Raw genomic sequence first — 24,547 nt, 5'->3', positions numbered from 1 at the left:
GCAAGGCATTTTACGCTCCCAGTGCCTCTTTCCCTCCCCTGAATGCCACCGGTACCTGTTTCGCCTCCAGTCGAGTTCGCTCCCCTGATCTCATAATATACTTTCTATTTCAAGTTCGCCTTCACCTTCAATGAGTCCGAGCTCGCCTGGGTGCAAAACCTCCAGCTACCCTCCACCCAGGAGTAGTGAAATGGTCTGTACCGATGAATTTTATGCTGGGGAGGAGAGAAACCCTGCGATCAACTAGCATCCCATCCAGATGTAGAAAGGAGTAACAATATTCCACCACCGCAGGCTTTTTTTTTTTTCTTTTATACCTTTTCCCTCTGAGGAACTCTTTGCCCTCTGAGCAACTTTAACAATTCTGAGAACTCGGAGCAGCTTTCAGTGTTTAGTTTATTTTAACGATACTCTATCGTTTTCCGACGTTTATCCAAGGTATCCTGAAGGCGCGCGGCCATCCCCCTTCGCCATTAATCGTTCACTTACCACTGACTTTTGGATAGCCTGGCACCTAGTTGTGTTTCGGTTGTGAGCTAAATAGTAGACCGTGCATGAATAATTACTGGATACCAGTTTGCTTACTGCTACCCTATGTGTGTACAATCTCTTTAAATTTTTCATTCAAGAATGTGTGGAATCTTCCCACATTCTGACTTTTACACATTTATGAAACAGCAGTGTCTTGTTTATATCGATCTTACACGAGAAAAAAACCGTTTGTTAAGTTAACAGCACTAATTGTTTAGGGACCAGTCATGATTTACCGCCTGGGGTGGATAGGAGGATTTTCGGCTAAAGCATGGGCTCCTGGCTAAATACAGTAACATTTAGCCGATCCCCCCCCCCCCGTTTTAAATGTTATTTTATTGAAGTGATCCCCTTCATAACTATTGATAAATTTCGTGACTTTCCATGTTTTCGCACACATATTCACCTTTTGACGTGTATATTAAGTGCTTTTTACGTACATATGCAAGAAATATTTTACTTAATGTCAGTCAGTCCCGATCCGCGTCTTTTGCTAGTCTGGATCCCGATATCTGATGTCAGTTGACATAACAGCACTGGGGCGGGTACAGGATTTTAGAGCACGGGGTCTGAGATACGGACAGTGCTCACCTGTAGGGAGGTTCGGGGGCATCCTCTTCCGCAAGATTCAGTTAACATTGAGGTCCTCAGAAATGGGATTTCTGGCATTCTGAGGCCAAGTCAGCGTGTTAAAATGTCTCATTTCTTTTAAAATTTGAGTTCGACCGAACCCTCCAACCCCCCCCCTCCCCCTCCCTAGATCCGCGCCAGCGCGATCTAACTATCCCAAGTGCTTGGAAACTGAAAAGTTGACTTTTTAGACTGCCAAATAGCCGTTTACCAAGTCCGTATGGGCATGTAACATTTAGTGGTAATTCGGCCATCTGATCCCCCAAAATCCCTTACCCCCGCCCCCAAGGCGATAAATAATGACCGGTCCTTTATCTAGGCATTTTTTTAAGCAAAGGAACGTTTAAGATCCTCATTCTTCTGCCGTCGGCAAAATTTATGAAGTCTGCTTTTTAGAAACGAGAAGAAATCTGGGGCGAGTCCATGTTATTTCGCAGTCGCTTGTGAGATGGTCACTCGGGACATTATGGCTGCTCATCTTTTGTTGTCCCCCAGTAACGCTCATACAAGCCACTGCGAAATGACACTTGCCTCAGTTTTCCTCTCCAGTTTCTAAAGTGAGGAACAGGTTTTACATTCGAACAACAGTTTTGTGCTCGTCTTAACTAAGCTGGGTTTCATGTAACCGTAATAAAAAGTCTTCATATAATCAATTTTCATAGGATGTACCACTTCTTTATTATAAGAAAATTAATATTCACAAGCTTGTAACAAACGAATTCTCAGTTTATTAACGATTGTGCTTAAAGTTGTTAACAAAAAATTATCTTACATAACTCAATACTAAAAAATGGTCTTAGAAAATTACACAAAGCTACAAAAAAAACTGTATGAAATGAAAACGGTTAAGGTCGGTTAAGAATGTAACTTAATTTTAAGAAAGCAAATGTATTAACAACGTAATAAAAAAATACGATTTAGTCGTATCTCGACTTGTTACTGGTGAAATTTAAAGGATTGAAATTTTAGGGTCATATATGCACGGTTAAATTTCAGGAAATGCGTTGCCCTCGATATATAGACATGACACACAACTGACTACGCACGAAATATACTACCACACGACGGATTATAATTAACACAGTAAACATTGTCGATCAGAGTGACCGAATGTAGAAACTGGATTCACTTGTCGAATTCATAGGTTTCTTCGTCAGAAGGGATGCCATGCTTCTTGAAGTATTCCAGCTCCCTTTCTGAGAAGTGAAAAAATAAATAAAATAAAAATTAAGGAAAGAAACACATGTACAACAAGCCATTTCCAAGTTGCCTTTTGCCTCGGGGTCGAAACGAGTCTTGACGTGCGAAACCATTCAAATGAAAATGTGTTCCGCCTACACGTTCATTTTCATGCAAATCAAACTCATTTTCATGCATCAGTGAGGCACAAGGCAAATCGGAAATGGCCTAATAAATTTATGGAATTTTATACTATCTTCAGTAGAACAGCCGGATAGTGAGTGACGTGGCCAATCAGCCGAGAACAGCATTCGTAATAGAACGCTGATAGATGCGATCGCGCGCGCTGCTCTTGAAATTGAAAGCTAATAATTGCAGGTTTTGTGCTGTATTCCTTTAGAGTGTCAATTAAAACAATTAGATGCATGGACGTATGTTGCAACATACGAAACGTCAAGTTAATATTAAGGGGTTTTTTTTAGGACCATGCGTTGTCGACTGGTAATGTTTGTAACCGCTGTTTGTTTTCTTTTCCTTCTGAAATTGAAATGGCCGAAGAACAGGGATATTTATGATAGGGAAATGTCCTGGTGCCGAAAACAAGGATCAAGGTCCCGGGAAAGACAATAAGATCGTTCTTTCACAATCACGAAATGACTTGACTAGCGATCACTCAGCCTGAGGTAACGGCACAATTACGTTCATGATAGTTGGCCGCAGGAAGTCAAATAAGCTGGGTATATATGTATATTTATTTTTGCTGAAAAGCTGCCATCATAAAGTAGTGATACGTGTATATCCCAGCTATGGGGCTGTATATGAAGTAGAGTTTAATTAATCTTCTCGTGAGCTAAAAGGAAAAAGATTTGGAAAAGAGAGGAAAAAGCTGATTATCCTACCTAATTTGTTGTGGTCCTCTACCATTTTCCTCTCGGATGGGAAATCTCTGTATCGGGGCAGGCTTACGCGGACTTCGGCGTCTTCATCACTTTCAGCATCCGCATCTTCTCTCCACAATTCATTTGCGTATTTCTCGATTTCATCATCTTCTTGTTCGTCTTCTTGTTCGTCGTCCACGTCTTCTATAGGCAGATCGTTAGCCGCATCCTCAGCTTCATCTTCCTCTTCAGGCTCATCTTCCTGTTCGCCTTCATCTTTCTCTTTGTCTTCTCCCGAGGCATCATCTTCCTTGGTTTCATCTTCATCTTGAACCATGTCATCAGCTTCATCTTCCTCTGGGTCTTCTTCCGCGGCGTCATCTTCCTCTGTTTCATCCTCATCTTGAAGCATGGCATCAGCTTTATCTTCTCCTTTGTCTTCTTCCGCGGCGTCATCTTCCTCTGTTTCATCGTCATCTTGAAGCATGTCATCAACTTCATCTTCTTCTTCCGTTGCTTTTGCGGCTTCATCTTCCTCTTGAGACTCTTGCTCCTCCTCAGGTTCGTCTGCCTGTTTGCCTTCATCTTTTTCGTCGGCTACTTCCTCAGCTTCATCTTCCTCTGATTCATCTTTCACCATGGCTTCCTTAGCTTCCTCTGCTGCTTTTTCGGCTGTATCATCGCTTTCTTTCGCTATTTCTTCAACCTTTTCCACGGCAGGTTCATCCTCTTCAAATTCCTCATCGATTTCATCCTCTTCCGCATCGTTAGGTTCCTCTTTAGCCATGCCAGCTTCTTCAGCCATGTCAGCATCGTCAGCCAGGTCAAATTCATCGTCTACCTCCTCCGGGACATCGAACGTTCCCTCTTCGTCGTTCTCCTGCTCATCGTCAGCATTCGTCCATGCGCTTTGTTCATTGGAAAGCCACTCGTCAGCCTCTTCTTCGTTTGGGTACTTGGGGATATATTCATCTGCCTCGACGCTGTCTTCCTCCATTGGGTGCCATGGTGCTGGATCTTCAAGAGGATAGTCCTCGTCTGATTTGTCGAAAGCCATCTCGTCTTCTTCAGGAAGGAAAGCACGCGACAAAACTTCGTCATCGCTGAATTCTTCCTTTTCTGTTTACGGCAAAGATAAAACAGAGTTAAGATTTAGATTTTTTGAGCTAAATTAAAGTGAATAAATGGGGGTACTTCCAAAAATCTCTCGGAAGATCGAAGAACAAGTGGATAGGTGGTTCATAAATTGGTTAGGCGGTAATTGTTCGAACTCAGGCAAATCAGAGGCAAAAATTGTGGATACTCAGCTGATTCACAATAAACGGCACTTCCATCTGTTTAATGAACTCAGCTATAATAATGCATGTCAAGGTTTGTCCAACCAATTCCATTCGCAAACCAATGGAGATTACATACTCCCTAACGCATCCCTACTGGTATTGTTCTCGAGCTTACGCAAAAATAGAGCAGTTTTGTGTTTTAGGAATGTGGCAATGATCGGAGGAGGATTCATGTCATTCGGTGAAAAATTCACTGGTGCGTCAATTCAATTGGTTGATTCTCGACCGTCAAAACTTCTTTTAAAAACAAATGCATTTCTCTTCTACCTGGGTGCAATAACATGACCTTGCATCGGATTTTGAAATGCTCTCTATACTGATACAAATATTTTTAGAATCTTCGCAAGAATCAACTCCTATGATGAAAATGAAACCGACGGGTGCATGCAAGAAATGCTGAGATCGAAAGTTCCAAACGCGTAGAACCTTAATGTACTGTGAAGCTCAATGGGTTCGCTGTTAGCCTCCTCCGCGCCGCACGCTCTTGGGGTTTGTCCGTGACAAGCTAAAAGAATCTCTGCACATGATGCTACTTCAACTATCAAAAGCTTGGTTGATAAAGGAAAGTCCTAGCCACTGCCGGTCAAGTCTGTTACGAAACAGCTCCATGGTCAGGTGGTTGCTAACTTAAGCTGAACTCCACTGAAGATCCAGAGGAAAGCGTTAAATAAATGAATAACTTTATTGACCAATCCTCCAATAGGGCTTTTTAGGGCCATTGGTAACAAACAGTGACACAGTAGAAGGCAGACCAGTTGGCCGGTCACGCATAAAACATCATCTTCAGCGAAAATCTTAATTGCTTTATCGAGGTTTAGTTCTTAAGCGAACTCAGGTGTAAGTGCACATGTCACTTCCAATGCACCGTTGACCGACAGCAGCGACAATGGAATAATCAATGTTTACGCTTTCGGTTGCAGACTGGTCTAGACACCTTCCTAGGAAAAATCTCTTGCATTTGGGCTCGTATTTCAGACCAAAACTAAAATTCCCTCTTTGTTGTACATAAATCTCTGTAATTGTACTCGAGGGATATGTTTTTTAATTGCGTTTTTTCTTCCTGAGTTCATTATCAATAAGTTTCTTTCTCAAAGCGAGTATTGGTTCCTATCCTTTCATAGGAAAGTGAGAGTTCATTCACATGCAAATTACACTCATTTTCATATAAATCAGTATAGTTACGAACCAAGCCTCGTTTTGATAGAGGCTTAAGGCAACTCGAAAATGACATGTTCAACTTACTTGAATTTGTGATTTTAAATGATGGGTCTAAAAACAGTCATCGGGATGGGGGAGGGGCATTTCGTACTCTTCAGGGAGTTTGATAGCTTTGATGCTTGCGAATTGAAAGGACAAAATAGAATACAGCCTTTTGGCAGTACTTATGTGAAGGAATTTAACCACCGTGTCATGGGGTTAATCTTCATTAACTATCAATGTGGACCGACAAAAAAGACAAACAAGAAAACTAGTCCTGTTCCAGAAATCTTCGAGTTTCCTTCTGTACTTCTATCAGTTAACACTGGCGTCCTGGAATATGACCTTCGTAGGGACACAAATCTTTCTGTAAATACATTCGGCTTTAGTATGGTCGAATGGGTGGAGAACAATTGGTACAGTGCATGCAAATTGCTTTTCGATGCACAGTGGCACCTTGAACTCTCAAAGGGAAAGAACTAGTAGTTTGAGTCTCAGTTATTGAAAGTAAATTGCTGAAACAACACATCCAGCGGAACATGATTTGAATTCTAGATAGCCGGGAGATCAAAGTTCCAGATTGCGTGTTTGAACTGTTTTGTTAAGTTCTTAAAAGTAAATGGGCATCTGAACCCCGAATAATTATCACTACCATCAATTCAAATGCTAATCATGAAAGATTAGAGACAAGGACATTTTGGGCAGGGAACAGTTCATGTTGCTTAGAAGAGTATTAGCAATCTGCATTAACCTGATGTGAAACTCGATTTCGATCGAAAGCAACGCGAAAATTGTTTCATTGGTTTTATCCTGGAAGTTACGCATGAGACCGCGTTAAAAATTGATGTCGCTCATTTCTTTACAATTCCACGATAGTTCTTAAAATGCAGGCTGGCAAGTGCTAAAAACTTCTTGTAGCCTTTTCAATGCTCCTCTTAGTAACTGGTATTGTGTCCGAAATAGAAAATCTTAAGATTCTGAATTACCTTATTAACATAATAAATGCAGTTTTGTTCAATTTATTGGACATATATCAGTTTTCTGGCAGTTACTGAGTTTGACAGTCAGACATCGGAAAAGGGCGCTTCATGAAAAACGAGTCAACCTTTTGCAATTTTTGAGGATCCTTTGTGTCATGAGGAGGAATGATATTCTTTTCAGTATTTCAACTTACTATTATGGAAATACCTGGAATGTGTTCACTCAATGACGAAGCAGTTTTAAGTCAACTTCAAATCAAAATAACACCATGAATATACGCAGCGAAGCGAGCAAGCACGCCTTTCTTCCGTCAACCAACGGAAGGAAGCGTGGATTGTGTACAGGACAATGCTTGTACAAAGGCTGAGGGATTCGAGGCATTTGCGAAAGGTGTTATATGCAAAAACGACCACTCATGAATTGAGTCAAAATTTCACTTTCTAAATAACAACCGCAGGTCTAAAGTACAGTCCCAAACTTATAAGGAATTCCTGCCTGTATATATGACGCGTTTGGCTCAGTTGGAAAAACCTGATAGGTGTTGTGGTTCACAAATGGTCGTTGCTAAAAGCAATTGAACCGCGAAGGAATTCACCTGTTTTGTCAGGCGAAACAGAGAGCAAAACAACTTGTTGCAAATTAAAGAACAAATTCAGTTTTCGGCCTTTACGTTTTGAAAAATAGGAGATGGTGTCTGGCATTGCGTTTGAACAGCATTGTATCGCTAACTTTTGCTTGCAATCTCGCAATCTTGCTCAAGTTGGTAAAGATGGAGAATTCATGTTTAAATTATTAACTGTTTAGTGAGCCTTTTTAGCGGCGAAGTTTACGCCCTTTGTTATCCATCTGTTCATGAGAAGCTCAGCTGAGCCTAACCCACGCAGGACTAAAGTTCAAGCTTCCAGCTAAATAAAGTAGCGCTTTTTCGGTGATCTTTCATGATATTTGATGACATAACATTTCGAGGCTCAAATTATTCGATTCGCGAATAGGTTTTTTTCGAACAATTCTAATGGCTTGGGCGTTATATAAGAGGACATCTCGAGAATTTTGATTGCCCGTAGTCGTTCGCGCCATAAAATAAGGAAATTTTTCGTGGTTTTCTTTTAAAATTATTACATTTTTATTCGCTGTTAACTCAGTTGAATGTAGAGAAATTTTGAGTCTGTCTACTGATAACACTGTGCTAAAAAAAAAAAAAAAAAAAAAAAAAACCGCGGCTGCTTCGCTTTCCAATGAAATTCATTTCTGTCTTATTATGCAAGTCCTTGTTGACGCGAGCTAATGGCACTGGTCTCGCCATCTTTGCTTGTGTGTATCTTCACCCTCTAAATTGATTGTAAATGTCTTTTTCCTCTCACGGAAGTTCCTAAATTTACTTTTCTTCAAGCCTAAGAAATTTTTCTTAAACATCCACTACTAGTTAAAGCACGATCACATTAATATTTTGATCGCAAATTATCTGGAACAAGATATTAGAAAAAGCAGGAGGACCGGTACCCAGGAGGCAATTTTTCTTCTAAACAACTCCTTTGAAAGACTTTAACCGTTTCTAACCGAAGGTGCATACATCGATAGTAAATAACAACACACAATTAATTCGTCGGTGAGCGGGTATTTGGCGTTAATGTGGTCAAAATTTTAGCGCAGAAAATTATTAAACAAATAGCTTTTCGCAACAGATGAAAAAGGGAAAAATAGCTTTTTATCTTTTTGTCTTCCTACATGTATGTATACTTTTCATTAATAAACAGTACTTTTAAAGAGCCACAAAATACCGAGTGATTTAAAAATTGTTTCTTTCTTCGGTTGCAGTCGCGTTAAATAGATAAACTCTTTCCTAATACAAAGTTCGTATTTTGTTTTTATAATTTAAGTCTTCGTGTGCAGATGTTATAGCAATTTTGCAGAATAAAATTGTTATTCAAATTTAACTTCCTACAGGGATAAAACCTCTCTTAGGTCAATACTTCGGCTCTAAAGCTGACCGCAAAATGTTTTTGGTTTGAAATGTTTCGATGTACGTTTGGACTAAGAAAAACTTCCCCGACGAATTACATTCATCATTCGGAAATCGTGCCAGAAACAAATGAAAACTTGATAGAAAATTTAAATTCCCCGCAGCGGTAGTTCCTGCGTGTAGTTTCGAACTGTATTTAGTGTTCTCATTTGTTTCGAAATACAGCCTGGTGCTCTACGTTTCGCTTTCTGTCGCTTTTATATTTTTCTGCAGGAAACTTTCATGCGCTAACTACCTGATATCTAAGTGTAGACCGCTTTTAGAGATCAACAGAAAAAATGATTTTGAAGTACCTTTTTCGGTATGATCAACTCTACAAAACAACTCTCTTTCTCCATGTGGTCTCGCAAAACTAAAAATTATATCTGAACTCAATCGAACGCTGTCCGCACAACGATTTAAAAGTACTTGCGAGCGAGGAAAAAAATTGTAACTACATGTTGAACATACCCGGCTCGTCTCTGTAATAGTTGTCGTCAAAGCCCCGTTTTGTGGCATAGTCCTCATAGTTTTCTAGAAGACCTGTAAACAGAAAGTAAACAACGCGTACATGTAAACTATAAAATATAAGGTCGCGAATACAAAATCCAGCCACGCTTTAAACATACCTTCGCTTAGCGCCGGTTCGCGTCGTCGAAGATACTCGTCGTAAGCAATTTCGTAGAAATCCGAGGTTTTCTTCGGGACAAAATCCCGCTTGTAGTCATCGACATCTTCGAAGAATCTGTTCCTGACCGGAAGAGCAGTTGTCAGAGCGAAGGCCGCAAAAAGCAAAGAGAGAACAACTTTCAACATCGTGGGATCCTTTCGGGCGAAGGACGATTTTGTTGCTGTTGTTTTTTTTTTTAAAAGATATATCGCAAACGCTCGACCAGTGTAAAACCGTTTCGACGCTAGCGAGTATGCCTCAACGTAGTTAATGATCGTCACTAGTGACACAGTGGTCGTCGTCTCGATATACTTTTCTTCTTGAAAGCTGCTGGTGCATGAAAATTAGAATTCATACATTTGACTAACAATACACCTGCTGTCGGTATGCTATTTAAATTTTTCAAGGTCCTTATGCTGCAGATGGTGCATGACGTATTAGAAGTCACGTGAGCAGATAAAGAACCTATCAAAAGTCAGTTTGGAAAATAGCAAGATAATTCGGCGCGGACCAGTTGAGTTGTATTTTTATCAGCGCATATTTCAATTCACTCGACCATAGTCGTCGGTTTCCTTAATTTTCCTTGTTCAAACCAAGGAAAAAAAAGGAAAATACGTAAGAGTTCTTTATAATTCTGCTAGAAACTGAAAACTGGTTCCTCACTTCTAACGATAGTTTATGGTTTTTTTTTTTTAAACCAGGTGTAGCCATTTTGAGTTAAGAGAGAAAGAAAATATTGGAATTGCGTACTGAACCTACAATACATTAATTTTTAAACATCTTTTTCCTGTACGTCGTTTCGCAGAAAATGTTTCTTTTATGACGAAGTTGTTTACGTGGGCGATGGTAAGCTCTTTACTTGCGTTAAAGTGCGTCAAGAAGATCAATAAATGGCACATCTGGGAAACCGCAAAATGCGAATTTTCTTACGATCAATTCTATTTTAATAGAGCTGAAATTTACAAAACGTAAAGAATCGTAATAAAAATGAGATTAAATTAGCAGTACAAACGAGCAGACTTCAGTAAATTATCGCGACCGATTTAAAAAGGAAAGCAGATCTGAAATCGTGATATTAGGCAAAGATCACTAGCATTTAAAATCGGGAGTATTGGTGATGCCACATAAGTGAGAAACAGATATGCTCTCTGGCAGATTCCAAATATACATTATTGCTCGATATCATTCCGTGATGTTTTATTCAGTAGCCACGGGAGAGCATGAAATTTCTTTAACATATTGATTACTACATGAAGAATTTAATTTAACAAATCTACAGGTCAATTTCTGATTTTTTAATGGAACGATTTGAAACAGGAAGGATGATCACATTTAAATTGCAAATATCACATCCTTGAAATGCATGCTCAACTGAGTTGCGGCACCAGTGTTAGACAAGAGGCATTGTTATCGCGACAGGCCCAATATTTATTTAACTTCCATCATACAGTCCATATTGAACATACTTCCTTGTACATTTGTCACGATACGGTTTTGTAATCTATAAAATTAGCACTGTCTTCGAATCGCGCTAGAACTTAGAATGAATACCCGCTTGAAGCAGTAATACAAACTGCAACAGATTCAGTACTGAAAACCGAAACATGCTTGAGTAAAATGGAGACAGATTAGAAAGCACGGAATTTAGAGAAACAATTGAATTTGTGAAACATCATGATGCGATTCTCTGGTGCTCTAATAGTGTAGGGGTAATTTAGGATAAGTTTTTCCAGAAACACCAGCTACTGGTACACGCAAGATGGCAGGTTTTCATTCAGTGGGAGGTAGGGGGGAGAACTCCATGTTAAAGGGTCGAGAATACTCGTCGGAAGACAGAAATGTAACAGCTCTCGTAAGCTTGTAATTCTCTTCACTGTTAGCAGCTGTTATTGTTTTAAGGCTAAGGGCATTGTTTCTGTTGTTTGCTTTATTGTTCTCTCAAAAGATATCAAGCCATTCATGTGAGGCCTGACGAGAGCTGCTACATCACCCGTCGGGAAATTTGAATTAAACCGCTCAAGGAGGCCAATTTGAGCCCGTTTCGAACCTTGTTTCCAGGGCTTTTCTCTTACAGAGATTGGGATCCCTGTGAACGAGTTTGAACAGAAGTGACATCGCTTGTTTTTTGTTCCGTTTTTTTTTTTTCTTTTTTTTTTTCTTTTTAATTTTTACCTTGACTGCACCCTTATTTGAGTCATGCGGTATAAACATCACCCTGATAACAACAAAAATATACCACAGCCACAGTTGCGTGGTAGAGTGGTGCTAAATGTAACCTTTAAAACATTCACGAAAATCGTGGACTTTCCCATCTGATGAATCCACATAAGTTTAGGAGCTCCTTTGAAATGAACTTTTTTTTGTTAAAATGATGACTTTTGACCCACTGAACGTCAGGAATGCTTCAGCAATCCACTAACACTACGAGCTAATTTAGACCACTGTAAACACGAGAGTCATATTTCATACACGTCTTGGCGAGTGTATCTTTATACCGCACCTTAAGGAGCGCTGCATTATCCTGAGACGCCAGTGTTTCGTCATGGCCGAGAAACAAGAACACTCATCTGCTCGTGATTCCCAGAACTGTTCATCTACGCTCGTTTGTCCAGTGTCGTTAGTATCTTTATTGATCTGTACCGCTGCCTTGGTGCGCGTTGAGATAATAAACCAGCGAGTTCACGATGTTGAAGATCTTGTGGCGGACGCACGACAGAATCAGAACATAATCAAGGTTTTCATCGATGCAGCAAGCTTGGAACGCTCTGAAAGAGTCGAGTCTGTTGGAGAATTTGATCACAAGATTACTAAAGAGAGTAAAGATGAGGCAGAAGGTAATGGTTTTGTTCGTTTGTAAAGTACTAGACCTCTGTAGGTCGACACAATATGAAATTGTTGCGGCTCACGTACCGGTTGCAAAATTTTTTCTACCGTATAATTGTAAGCTAAGAAGTTTTTAACTCCTCACTTATTTTGATTTCAACTTGTATAATTCAAAGCCCTGAAAATACCTCTACGTGGCTAAGTAAGTCAAGACATTTCGATACTCTAACTACCAGAGTGCTTTACAATGTCCAAATATTGTAAAGAGAAGTTTCATTTTGATCACCGTTATAGGAAGAAAATAATCAGAATAATGATACTATACTATCACGCGTTTGAAAATGAACAAACATGTGAAATTGTTTCATATATTCTTTCGAAAGTCAGACAAAGATGGAAGTAAGGTCAAGAGAATCAGCCGATCAAAAGGCTGAATTACATTTCAGTAAGCATCACTCACTAAGATAATGGTTTTAGAAAAGTTAACTAAACAAAGTCTTTGAGGCCTTACTTTTTTTCATAGCTCAATGCAAAGGGATCCAAAAATGAAAATGTGATTAGCAATTTCAATTACCATACTGGAGGTGCAAGTGAAAGTGACGTCATTGGGAGGTCAAATTTGTTTTGGTATAAAGCCAAAGCTGAACGAAACAGCAGTTTGCAAAGGTCAGTTGACGCGCCAGATCAGTTGTCAGTAAGTGCATATCAGTATCAATGTTTCTCAATACGATATCTTTCTTTCTACGTTATTGACAGTTCATATCGGAAGAACCCGCCGGTTTTCATCCGAAGCTGGCACAAAACCGGACGAGCTTACTATGGAGTCAGTCAGAAGTGAGATAAACAAGACATTAAACTCTCTGACGTCACGATCATTCTGTTCACCCAAACGACAAATCTGCGTGCAAGGACCGCCGGGAATGCAGGGTCCTAAAGGATCACGTGGTAGAAGAGGACCGCGTGGAGTCACGGGAAAGAAAGGGTCACGTGGTGACAGAGGAGAACCAGGCCCTCATGGAAAGCGGGGACCTATGGGGCCACCGGGTCGAAAGGGGGAACAGGGAATCCAAGGTGTGCCGGGTCCCAGGGGTATCCCCGGTGCAAAGGGAGAACCCGGGGAATCTGTTTCACCTCCCACGGTAGTGATTTCCCCGATGAACCACACAGTCATAGAAAATCAAAGTGCCGTGTTCCAGTGTTCTGTCAGCGGAAATCCTAAACCGAGCGTCACGTGGTTACGAGCGAAAAGTGCTCCTTTAAGGAGCCGCAACGGAAGATTAGAAGTCCGTCACGTGACACTAGATGACGCAGGAGACTACACTTGCGTTGGAAGAAACTTACTGGGTACTGCAAACGAGACCGCTGGAATGATCGTAAAAGGTATGTCAAACGTTTGATCGCCTTGCTATAATTTATGGTTAGCATGCTTAGAACGGGCTGCATTTATCTCCAGCGGCCACCATAACCATGTAAACATGCATCCTATCAGCATCTCTTGGACAGGATAAGACTACCCTCCATGGAATCTCGAAGAATTCAAGACATGTTATTGACAATACATAATAGCATATCGGACAAAGCACCACGGGCAATTAGGAACCTTATTAATTTACGCTCATTTAAGTACAATCTCAGGCGCCAAGAATATGTTTTATCTTTACCTAAAGTTAACACTACCAAATATGGACTTAAGTCGTGGAGATATTTTGCAGCCAAGAAATGGAATGAACTATCAAATGACATTAGAATAAAAGTAGGCACCAATGAAATAGTAAACAGAATTAGATCGCTAAATTTTCGGGGATTAGTAAATTTGTGACATTAGTTTTAATAGTATTTTGACTGCGGCGGGAATATTGTTACAATAGTTGTGAATAGTTTTAATAAGTATTTAATTTGTGATTTTCACCTGATGAATTGTGATATTAACGTTGTTTAGTTGTTAGGTTCTTAGTTATTAGGTGGAATACCTGTAAACTAGCTCTCAAGCTAAGCGTATATCCACGTTAAATAAAGCATTCATTCATTCATTCATTCATTCATTCATTCATTCATTCATTCATTCATTCATAACCAAATACGTTAAAAGCTTTTTGGGCAGGTTAGGTTTGAAATGTGGAGGATGCAATAATGCTATATTACCGCATTATAAAGGCCGCCTCCGAATGAATCTCGGCCGTTAGTTCGAAACAACTCTCACACATTAGGGAGCTTTAGATTGGACTACGAGTACGATTTTCGAATTTCAAACCAGTGATATTTCCAGAGCCCTCGCTCTTCATGTCGGTTTTTTAAAGGTAGAGAGGGTAGCTCACGGAATGAGATGGTTATGTGATTTGATAATATGAAGCCTGCAAACTAGAATTGAAAAGTCGTTTTCGTACTCCATCTCGTACGCGTACTCAAATCTAAAGTCCCCTAACGTTTCTCCTAGTCCAATCAAGATTATAAATGATTTCCAACTTCTTAATTGTTGGTAAAACAAACCAAAAATGCAATAGACTTGCATTCCAGTGAAGGGGAGACCAGCAGTACTTTAAGCTACCGGCCTTTTGTTAGGAAAGAAAAGGACTTCAAGGGGCTGGGGCTGAAGGGGCTGCTCCAAGCTTACTCTGCTAACGACCCTATAAAAGTCGTTTCCTACTCAACTCGGTAAAAATAGTTAACTTGATGCCCAAAAATGCAAAGTCTAGCGTTATTTTTGCCTCTTGTTATAATATTTATAAAACGGTAAAACGAGCGATAAAATCCGGTGTTTCGGAGTATAGTCATGACTCCATTATTAAGGAAAAATATATGTTAGATCATGCAAATTATAGTATTTATTATAATATTAACTTCTTACTAACCGAACCCAAGGGCCGTACCGGGGAATAGGGACTTTAAGGACGGTGCCTACTTTTGTTAGTGCGCATACGTTCTGCGCATCACGCAAGGCATGATTTAAGTGCCACGAGCGCGCTGGGGTTGACATTGACGCAATCAACTACGCTACCAAGTACACGACTAAAATGAAAGCAAAATTTTCCTACTGTGACCAAATCAAGTTTAATGAGCCTGTACTTAAACCAGGAACACTAGAATAGTTGCATATCGCTAACCTCTAACTATTAACGTTTTCCAGCTGAAAAACTAGCTGTTATCGGTCGAAAATTATATTGAAATCCGACTGTAAACATGTACCTGCAGATTGCGTAGTGCGCACGCAAAACAAGTGCGAGATACGCAAATGTTTTACTTACCGGGGAGGTGACAGGAAGAAGAAAATGTAGCAAGCACCGTAAAAGTTTTCAAAACAGATCAATAACTTTCAAAAACGCGTGGTTACCCCCATATTTTGTTATGAAATGGAAGTGGCAAGCCTAATCAACACATGATTAGTTTCTGGTTGTGAGCAAAAGGTATTTAGATTATATTTTAGCTGAACCTGAGGAAGGCTGTCAGAGACGCTAAAAGCGCTGTTGCAACGATTTTGTTATTACAAACATACCAAAAATGGCTTTTATGTTACCATTTACCATGCAGTTTTAAGATCTTTATAAATGTGTTTGCTTTTCTGTATGTGAAGGCAAATTCTAATGAAGTCTGGGAAGAAATTTCCTTTCCTTCTCTTTTCAGAAAAATGCTGATGTCGGCATTTTTGTTGAGATTCAAGGCCAATTATCTCGAAAAAATGCGTGGCTACCCCAATTTTTCTTTGTGGATTCCAATAGCCCTTGCAAAGATCTACTTTTTCCGCGTGGTCCTAATCTGGCGCAAAAACCTTTGTCTTTAGTAGGCACCGTCCTTAAGATACGCTACGGGTCACGCTACGGCGAAGTGCTGCTACGGCTACTTCGGCCGTGAGGGACTAGGCTGACAACGGTGTTTTACCCGCCAAACGGCAACGGTATGTGCAGTCTCTACGTGTCTTTACAAAAATGACTACTTTCAAGGAAACCAGAGATTATTCTGCTTTCTTACGAAATAGGTTGGATTAATGACAATGATTTCCTTCTCCTGTATCCGTCTTACATTTCCTAGAACTCAGATTTTAATTACCTTTTAGAACTTGATAGAACCGCCTGTAATTCCAACCACAAAACAAAGTATAAATTCTGATATAAAAAAAACTCGATTTCAATACGGACAGGTTGTTCCTACAACGATTACGTGATAAGCCCGAAAATACAAAACTTTTAATTATAACAAAATATATTTTGAACAGTAATAAACAATTATAGCTCAGATTAGAACATACGAAGCTTTCTTATCTACGGCTGTTCGGCCCGATACTAATATGACTGAATTAATCATCTCGCGGTAGGTGTTAAAATCGTTCAAATTTCCTGTGCAAATGACAAAGAAACAATAATCTTAGAACTGATTTTTATGATTGAGAACTTTATCTTCAAACTAGGCTGTTCAAACAGTGAAAAAAGCGTTAAAATGAGAAGTATAAACAGCAGGCTTATACTCACTTAGTGAAGAGTGCGTGAAACCGACCTTTATAGGCTTGTTCCTGAAAAGCCCTATTGGGGAGGTTCAATAAAGTATTCATTCATTCATTCATTCATTCGTTCGTTCGTTCGTTCGTTCGTTCGTTCGTTCGTTCGTTCGTTCGTTCATTCATTCATTCACTTTCCCGCAGTAGAGAGCAAGGCTACGGCGGGAAAGCCGTTCGGGGACGCTCGTCATGACGTCACCGTAAGCGATCTTCACTATCTGCCGCCGCGCTACAGCCTAGCCGTACCGTATCTTAAAGTCCCTAATATTGACCCGAGTCGTCGCAATACGGACCAAGCGCGGCGAAGTCAGTACAAAAATGACCGAGGGCCAATATTCCAAAGAATGACTCGACCAGGCAAGGTTAGTAAGTAGCTCATTATACGTGCCTGCTTTCAAAAACAAACAAAACTCGTACTCGGCTTGTGACCATTTCTAAAGAAACAGTCCGTGTCAGTGGCAAAATCCTGACCAAGAAAGAACCAATCAGAAAGCTCGGATTTACTTCAAGACTACCTTGCCATGTAACAGTCTCATCAAACGAGTTATTTTTTAGCAAGAATGGCACGACTATTGTCCCACCTTCGAGCAAGTTGCTGAATTCGAACGTTAAAGTTGAAGCAGAGAGACCAAAATTAAAAAATATAGGTTTTAGATTTTTCGTTTGTAATACGCTGTAATTGCTATGGTTTTTATGAAAGTTCAATGCGGTTTCCAGTGAAAAAGTGGTTCGACGTTAAATGCCTTTCCTGTGACGTCAGGACAGTAGAGCCGTCCCCCCCCCCCCCCCCCTCGCCGTGTTAAATGCTGTTTGGTTATTTAGGAGGCACTGGTGATATGCAAGGCTTAAAACGTTCTGTGTAAATGTCCATTAGTATATATCTGTGAGCGCCAAAAATATTTAAACACCAGTGTTTAACAACCTTCGTTTTCTCCTCTTTAAAGCTCCTCCTCGTATTCAACTGGCCCCAGGTCCAACTCACGTCAAGACAGGACAAAATATCACGCTTCCGAAATGTCACGTGACCGGTTTTCCAGAGCCAGTTGTCACTTGGTGGAAGACACCGGGCTTCCTTGCTAAAGACAGGACTGTGCAGGACCAGGGATTATTAACAGTGGTTCATGCAGCGGAAGACGATATTGGGTCCTATGTGTGCCACGCAAAGAATCACTTAGGAGAGACATCGGGAGCTACCTCGTTATTTGTTTGGTCTGCCCCAGAATTCACCGCAAAACCGCCCCAGACAGTCAACAAAACGGTAGGCGATGACTTGTCCTTAAACTGTTCTGCAGCTGGTGATCCACCTCCCATTGTTTCTTGGAAACGATCCAAGGGAGCTTGGGAAGAAAGGCGAATGAAAGTCAGCAGAGGAATCTTGACGATTTCTGCACTCAGTCATGCGGATTCTGGAGTCTTCATTTGTCAAGCAAAGACGCCTTACTATACCATTGAGGCCAGGACGGATCTCATAATAACCAATTGTAAGTTGCAATTAGTTAATACCTCGTATTATTGTATCTCTCAGTTAGTTCGCGCGCTGTGATTGGTCAATTTAGCGGGCCGTAATCTACCGTGCGGCCAGCTAAATAAGCTCTTTTTGTTGCCAAAATCTTTCGTGATTTATCACCAAGTGTTCTTAACTGTTTTAGACAAAAAAGTTTAAACCTTTCTTTTACTTCTGAAATTTTGTATTAAAAGCTACTAACGACCTAAGAATCACTTATCAACAATTTCAAATTGACTCGTTTTGCTTACGACGTGCGTCAGAAATTTGAAGCCGTTCCGCGTGAACAGAAATCGTTCCCGAACCTGTCAGATACACAGCAGAGATATAATAAAAATCTTACTAACCTCGTTTTCTCTGTCCGTACTGTAAGTTACGATTTTTCTCCCCGTCGATTTATGGCCTGCGCGCTTCGCGCTTGGGCCATAAATCGATGAGGAAAAAGCTGGGTCCGTAACTTACAATACGGCCCTCTAACTCGGTTAGTAAGAGGTATCTATGAGGATCGAGTAATAGGTCCTTTCCGTGTTACCACTTGGCTGTGTTTTGGAATGAGGTTTGGTTCACCTGAAAGTAAGTTCTGTTTGGTTAAAAATGTACTTTTCAGTTGAACTACTTCTTTTAAAAGTTTCTCACCAAATCTCATTTTAAAACCTACAGGGTCAAAAAAAATCCCCAAAATGTAAGAAACTGACAACAAGGGGTTTTCTTAGGACTTCCCACTTGTAATGCTTCTTCCAGTGCAAGAACTGTTTAGTTAGCAAAATCTTGAGCGAAACCTCATCTTTTGAACTACGCGAGAGTCTTATCCGGACCGCCATTTTATTGTCACACAACGCATAACCTTGAAAGCTCTTACCCCGGGGGAGGTACTTTGGGAATTTCTGGGTGGGGATGTGCTGCTGGGATCCTGGAACCCTTAACCTATACCAGAGCTAGTTCAGCTGAATTTTGCTACCCTATACTAGAGTAAACTCCCCAAATCCCCCCATCTACTGACACTGTTGAGGCTGATTTGCGTAAATTTAAACCTGCCGATTTGACTTTTTTATGTTTTTGAGTGGCAATTCCTGGTTTCCTTAGTCTACATAAAATCTTCAACCAACTTGTCAGTTTTGTGAAAAATTATACCCTATTCTAGACCCAAACGCTCTCATTTATATACCCTATCCTAGAGTAAACTGCTTGAAAACCATACCCTTCACAGCGGCACATACCTATATAGCCCATATATGGCAGTGCCCCCCCCCCCCGGGGGGCTCTTACGTGCTTTACGATAACAAAATGAGGAACCATTTCGAGCTTAAAAGTCGTGAAACGACAGGTTCTTAGAGGATCTAACATAAGAATGAAATAAACCCCCATAAAGAGTGGTATTTATTTATTTGGAAAATGATGGAGTCTCATGAAAATCAGCAATAGCCCTGTGATGTACTAGCATCCTATCTCGCCGATGAGTAGAAATTAGAGAGACGGCAAGCGGCAAAAATGAAACTTTTGCCGTCTGTCTTCAGCTGTCTGTACAGTAGAGTGAAAATATTTGTATTTGGGAGAATAGTAGGGGACATTTTTCTTTTTTTGTGTGATATATTTAAGGATTACAAGAAAAGAATAAACAATCAGAGGTAGTCTTTGCCGTTTACCGTCTGCCGTCTGCCGTAAACGTAATGCTTAAACTCTTTATTATCTTAGTAACTTCACGCCATAGAAACCGGAGATTCCTGCCTGATGGGCCTCTCGACTCGAACGCAGACTTGACTTTTATCTTTTTCTTTATTAATTGCAGGAGTCTTGTCCTATTCTTCATTTTTTTTCTTATAGGTTCCTTTCAGTTCACAACTAATAGAGGAAAGGGACGATATGGTACCATTCAGAAATTCACCGTTCCCAGAAGCGCCCGCTATCTCATCAAAGCCTGGGGAGCCCGGGGAGGAACACACTCGTACAACTATGGTTACAATCTGGGAACTTACTATGGTGGCAAGGGTGCGTACATTCAAGGCAAGTTCAGACTGACTAAAGGAACAGTGTTGAATATTGTGGTCGGACAGAGAGGAGGAAACTCAGTGGAGGTGAAAGGAGGAAGAAGGACTACCCAGACAGCAGCTCAGCTAGGGCTATCTTTAGAGGACAATGCTGGTACGGGTGGAGGGGGAGGCGGTTTTGTTTATACTACAAGTAACATACTTTTGTTAGCTGCCGGAGGGGGAGGGGGTGCGTCTGGTGGATATAACGGTGTGGATGGTCAGGCGGGAACAAGTGGCACCAGTAGTGTGGGGAAAGATTCATCCAAAGCTCGGAAGGGAGGTATTGGGGGACAACCGGGTGAATGTAACACTGCAGGTGCTAGTCACCATGGAGGAGTGGGGGCGGGTTGGCTTGCTCAAGGCTGTGACAGAGCTGGCTCTAGTCATGGAGAGAGAGGCGGGTCACGTGTTCAAGGTTGGATTGGAGGTCAGGCGGGAGGTATGAACAGTGGAAGTAACGGAGGGCCTTCCCCTGGCGCGGTTGGAGGCTTTGGTGGCGGGGGAGGGGGTGCAGAGGACAACGGCGCATCAGGTGGAGGTGGAGGGTATTCTGGGGGAGGAAACGGTACCCATTCAAACCAAGCCGGTGGGGGAGGGGGTTCGTATTGCAGTGGTGATAGTTGCTCTGGTGTGACTGGTGGTAACGTGAATGATGACGGTCTTGTACAAATCACAGTTATCTGACTAGCAACAAAGAGTTAAACTCGTTCCAGGACTTTTTCAGTTTCAATGACAGTTTGAACAAGTACCAGTTATGGGCTAGTTAGTCGATCCTGCAGTATTTGTATCGAAGTTGCTTACCAACATAAAATGTACATATCAGACGGTGTTAATGTGGCAAGTTTGAGTGTAGTTACATTTTCTTTCAATGGTTGCTAATTGACTAATAACTCACGAGCTATCTTTGTGTCTGATCAAAGATTCGGCAAAAACAGCACTTGTTCTCCGACTGAAAGGCCATACTCTTTTCATGCTCCAACGATTTATACCTACTCGGCGTAAAATGAAACTTTGTGAGTTTTTAACGTGCATCTATGCTGCCCAACGATTTTATATTTTTTCCCCTGGTAAATAATTGCTCGCTCAATTCATTGTCGAATTTTATCATCCTGCTTTTACGTATCGCATTGACGTTCAACGATGTTAAATATTTACGTCGAACTAAGTTCTTTTTTTTTTACTTTGATAAAAGCGAAAGCGGTGTAGGTTGTATTATATAAGTTTGCACTGTCTGTTTGAGACATTACTTGCACGCTTGCAAGGATTTTTTATAGGATTCCAAACATCTTAGTCTTGCAGCCTTACTCCGAAACTTACTATACAGTGAGCAGTGAAATACTGTCTGCTAAGTCACTGAAGCAACCCCAGATACTTTTGCCTATGTCTTTGTAAACTCAACTCATCTCAGCAAAAGCGTTACATGTATAACGGTTTTTCTCCTTGTAATGATTTTTCCTTTCGGTTTCCAATATAGCTAGCGTTAGTGTTTTGATTCAATTCAATTCACTTCAGTTTTTTTTTATTTACACTATAAAGAATTTAGATACATAGGTTTAGTAATGAAGATCAGTAGTAAAATATCAAGAAATATGAAGCCGTAAAATTAAATAAAATTTGTATTTGAGCGGTGACCGAAGTAGCAAGCCAGAGCGTTCTGTTTGCATGCAAAGTTAAGATTTCTTTCAATGTAATCGTATGTTATGACATCTTACTGATCATTTCAGTTAATTAATTGATACTATTGTAGCGTTACAACTTAGTTTGTAATATATATTTGTAGAAAACGTTTAGTCTTGTGGACGAAATAGATCATGCAATTATGGAACAACCGGATTTTCCATGTACACTGATGCAAGTTCACGGGAAGAGGCACTATTGATCTTGTCTCATTGAAAATCGATGAATCTGGTCAAATGGACGACTCTAGCATCGCTCACAGTATGAACTCGTATTTCTCTTCGTTGTTTACTACCGGAGATGATATGGAAATTTGCCCTACACAATGCTTGCTTGTATTGTTGACAAGAAACTTGTATACAGTAACTGTTATACTAGTGAGGTCTTATGCTACCATCTAAAACTCTCAAGCCCAACAAGTATCCTGGGCATGAGCATAACCCGCCCTGTGTACCGAAATTGTAATCTTCAGTGACGTATATGGTGAACAAATTGTCCTCTACTGGCTTTCTACCTGATGAATGAAAACACGCAGTTATTACACCTCTACGCGCACTTTAGCACGAGGTATCACGCGATCACCCGAGGGGTCGCAAGATAGTGCGCAAGATTTCAAGTTTGCAAACCTCACAACAAACATGGCGGCGCGAGACCTACTTCGTAAACTGAACTTTGTTTCCACCAAGTTTAGTGAGCTGTTGGCGAAATCGCCTATTTTTACCTTCGGAAAGTCCATCCTTCAGTCAATTTCCAAGGGAAAGACGCTCGTTTAAACCACTGTGCTGGAAACGTAAACGAAAATTGTGATGTCGATGTTGCGATCGATCGGGCCGGCTATCAATCTACAAAAGAGCAAGGAAAAAAAAAACTTCTCTTCAGGTTTTCTTCGATTTCTTTACTGGGCCAGTCCCACCTTCGGTATTTATGGTACTTTTCTTCTACCGCTTATGCTGGTAAAAACAACAGGGAAAATGGAAAAACTCTTCCCGGATATTCGCATTTATGCGCGTGGAATTGCGGGCTTTACTGAGCAGCGGATACGCGATCTTGCAAAGTCGAGATTTTAATCTACGCGTACAATGCACGCGAAAAATTCCTTATTCACGAAGCCAACATCTTCCGATCCGTCGACCCTACTTTTTTAATGCAAGAAATTATTCAACAGCATTAGCGGAATGCATGTGCGAAATTGGAAAGAAGAACTGTGGAGTGGAATTTTTCCAACTTGGAAATTTCCATTTTTTTTTTTTTATTTTATTTAAGCTCGCCACACAATTTTTTATAATTTTTCCTGTTTCTTCTTCTGTGAGTAATAAAAATATTTTTATAAAAAGAATATGGGGTCACCGGCTTAGTTTTTAAGATAGATGTAATCGATGGTAAAAAGTGGGTCAAGTTTGTTGCTATGCAACAGAACAGTGAAACCTTAATTTATGACTTAAACACAATGAAAGGTACAGTGGAGAGTTAATTATATAATTACCTTAAAAAAAATAGCACAGCCATTCCGAAACAGTACAGTTCTAAGCCTGAAATATTGCACTTAGTTCTAAAAGTCCGTCAAAGAAACAAAAAAAACTGTTTTGAGCCAGCCACCTCCTTGGATATGGCCGGCGCGCCGGAAATTTAATTTAACCAATCAGGATTCCGCAGGCGGAGAAAACTCCACTGTCCTGACGTCAAATGTACTTAATTGAAGCCCAACATCTTTTCTTTTCATTCTCCACAGGGGACCAGGGTAAAGTCTGCATAGGAGCCAGTGGCCCACCAGGCCGGATCTTATCCCAGTAGCATGAACCGACTAGGAGTATTTCTACTCCTCCCTGGATGGGATGCTAGCCCATCGCAGGGCTACCTCCAGTATTAAGTTCGCCGGTGCCCATTTATACACCTGGGTGGAGAGAGGCACTGTGAGAGTAAAGTGCCTTGCCCAAGTACACAACAACAATGTCCCCGGCCAGGGCTCAAACCCGGACCGCTCGATCCGAAGACGAGCGCACTAACCATGAGGCCACCACGCCTCCTACAGGGGACCATCCTTGGAGCTTTATTGCTCTCACCGTACATCAATGACACAACTGATCGTGTATTATCTAGAGTTAAACTGTGTGCTGGCAACACGAATATCTATAGAGATATAACATTATAATCGACCCGATTATAGAACCTCAACTTCTTTAAGAGGACCTCACCAACCTAAGTGGATGGGCTTGTAAATGGTGGCTAAATTTTAACGCGGATAAATGCGAATCTATGCACGATATGCCAACTACAATGCAAATCACAAACTAGGTCAGTAACCAATTGTTTCTTTGGAAAGCCTCTGAATGATGCAGGCAGTTTTGAAGATCTTGGTGTTATGATAACTAAGGATTGGGCTCTTGCTAGCCTGATGGGGTAATCAAATTAGTATATGACTGTGAGTAAATGTGAACATGATTCTAGGTTCTGTCAAACGCTCTGTAGGAACCGCTAATGCTTTTATGGTGCACAAATTTCTTAATTGTACGGCCAGTCTTGAAATATGCGGTACCTGTCTGGTGTCCTTGCCTTGCCAAGGACATCCACACCCTTAAGCATAGTTAACTCTGGACAGCTAGCAAAGAGCATCAAGACTTTTCCCTA

At 40.8% G+C, this 24,547-nt stretch overlaps 2 protein-coding genes across 2 annotated transcripts; one reads left to right on the top strand and one right to left on the bottom strand.

The window, feature by feature from the left end:
• Positions 1 to 1,866: 1,866 nt before the first annotated feature.
• LOC110065705 (uncharacterized) lies at positions 1,867 to 9,790 on the bottom strand. Its single transcript, XM_089270852.1, has 4 exons — positions 9,365 to 9,790; positions 9,207 to 9,278; positions 3,240 to 4,337; positions 1,867 to 2,357 (listed from the first exon to the last, which is right to left on the bottom strand). Exons 1-4 carry the CDS (start codon positions 9,549 to 9,551, stop codon positions 2,287 to 2,289), a joined length of 1,428 nt encoding a protein of 475 aa, XP_089126978.1. The 5' UTR covers positions 9,552 to 9,790; the 3' UTR covers positions 1,867 to 2,286.
• A 1,790-nt stretch (positions 9,791 to 11,580) lies between these two features.
• LOC110065706 (uncharacterized) lies at positions 11,581 to 22,029 on the top strand. Its single transcript, XM_089270816.1, has 4 exons — positions 11,581 to 12,239; positions 12,985 to 13,608; positions 17,659 to 18,195; positions 20,040 to 22,029. Exons 1-4 carry the CDS (start codon positions 11,948 to 11,950, stop codon positions 20,927 to 20,929), a joined length of 2,343 nt encoding a protein of 780 aa, XP_089126942.1. The 5' UTR covers positions 11,581 to 11,947; the 3' UTR covers positions 20,930 to 22,029.
• The last annotated feature ends 2,518 nt before the right edge of the window (positions 22,030 to 24,547 follow it).

The sequence above is a fragment of the Orbicella faveolata genome, unplaced genomic scaffold (genome assembly GCF_042242905.1).
Source record: "Orbicella faveolata isolate gen_17 unplaced genomic scaffold, um_ofav_v1 contig_34, whole genome shotgun sequence".
NCBI lineage: Eukaryota > Metazoa > Cnidaria > Anthozoa > Scleractinia > Merulinidae > Orbicella > Orbicella faveolata.
The sequence above is the reverse complement of the archived record's forward strand: the minus strand, read 5'-3'. Positions and strand labels throughout refer to the sequence as shown.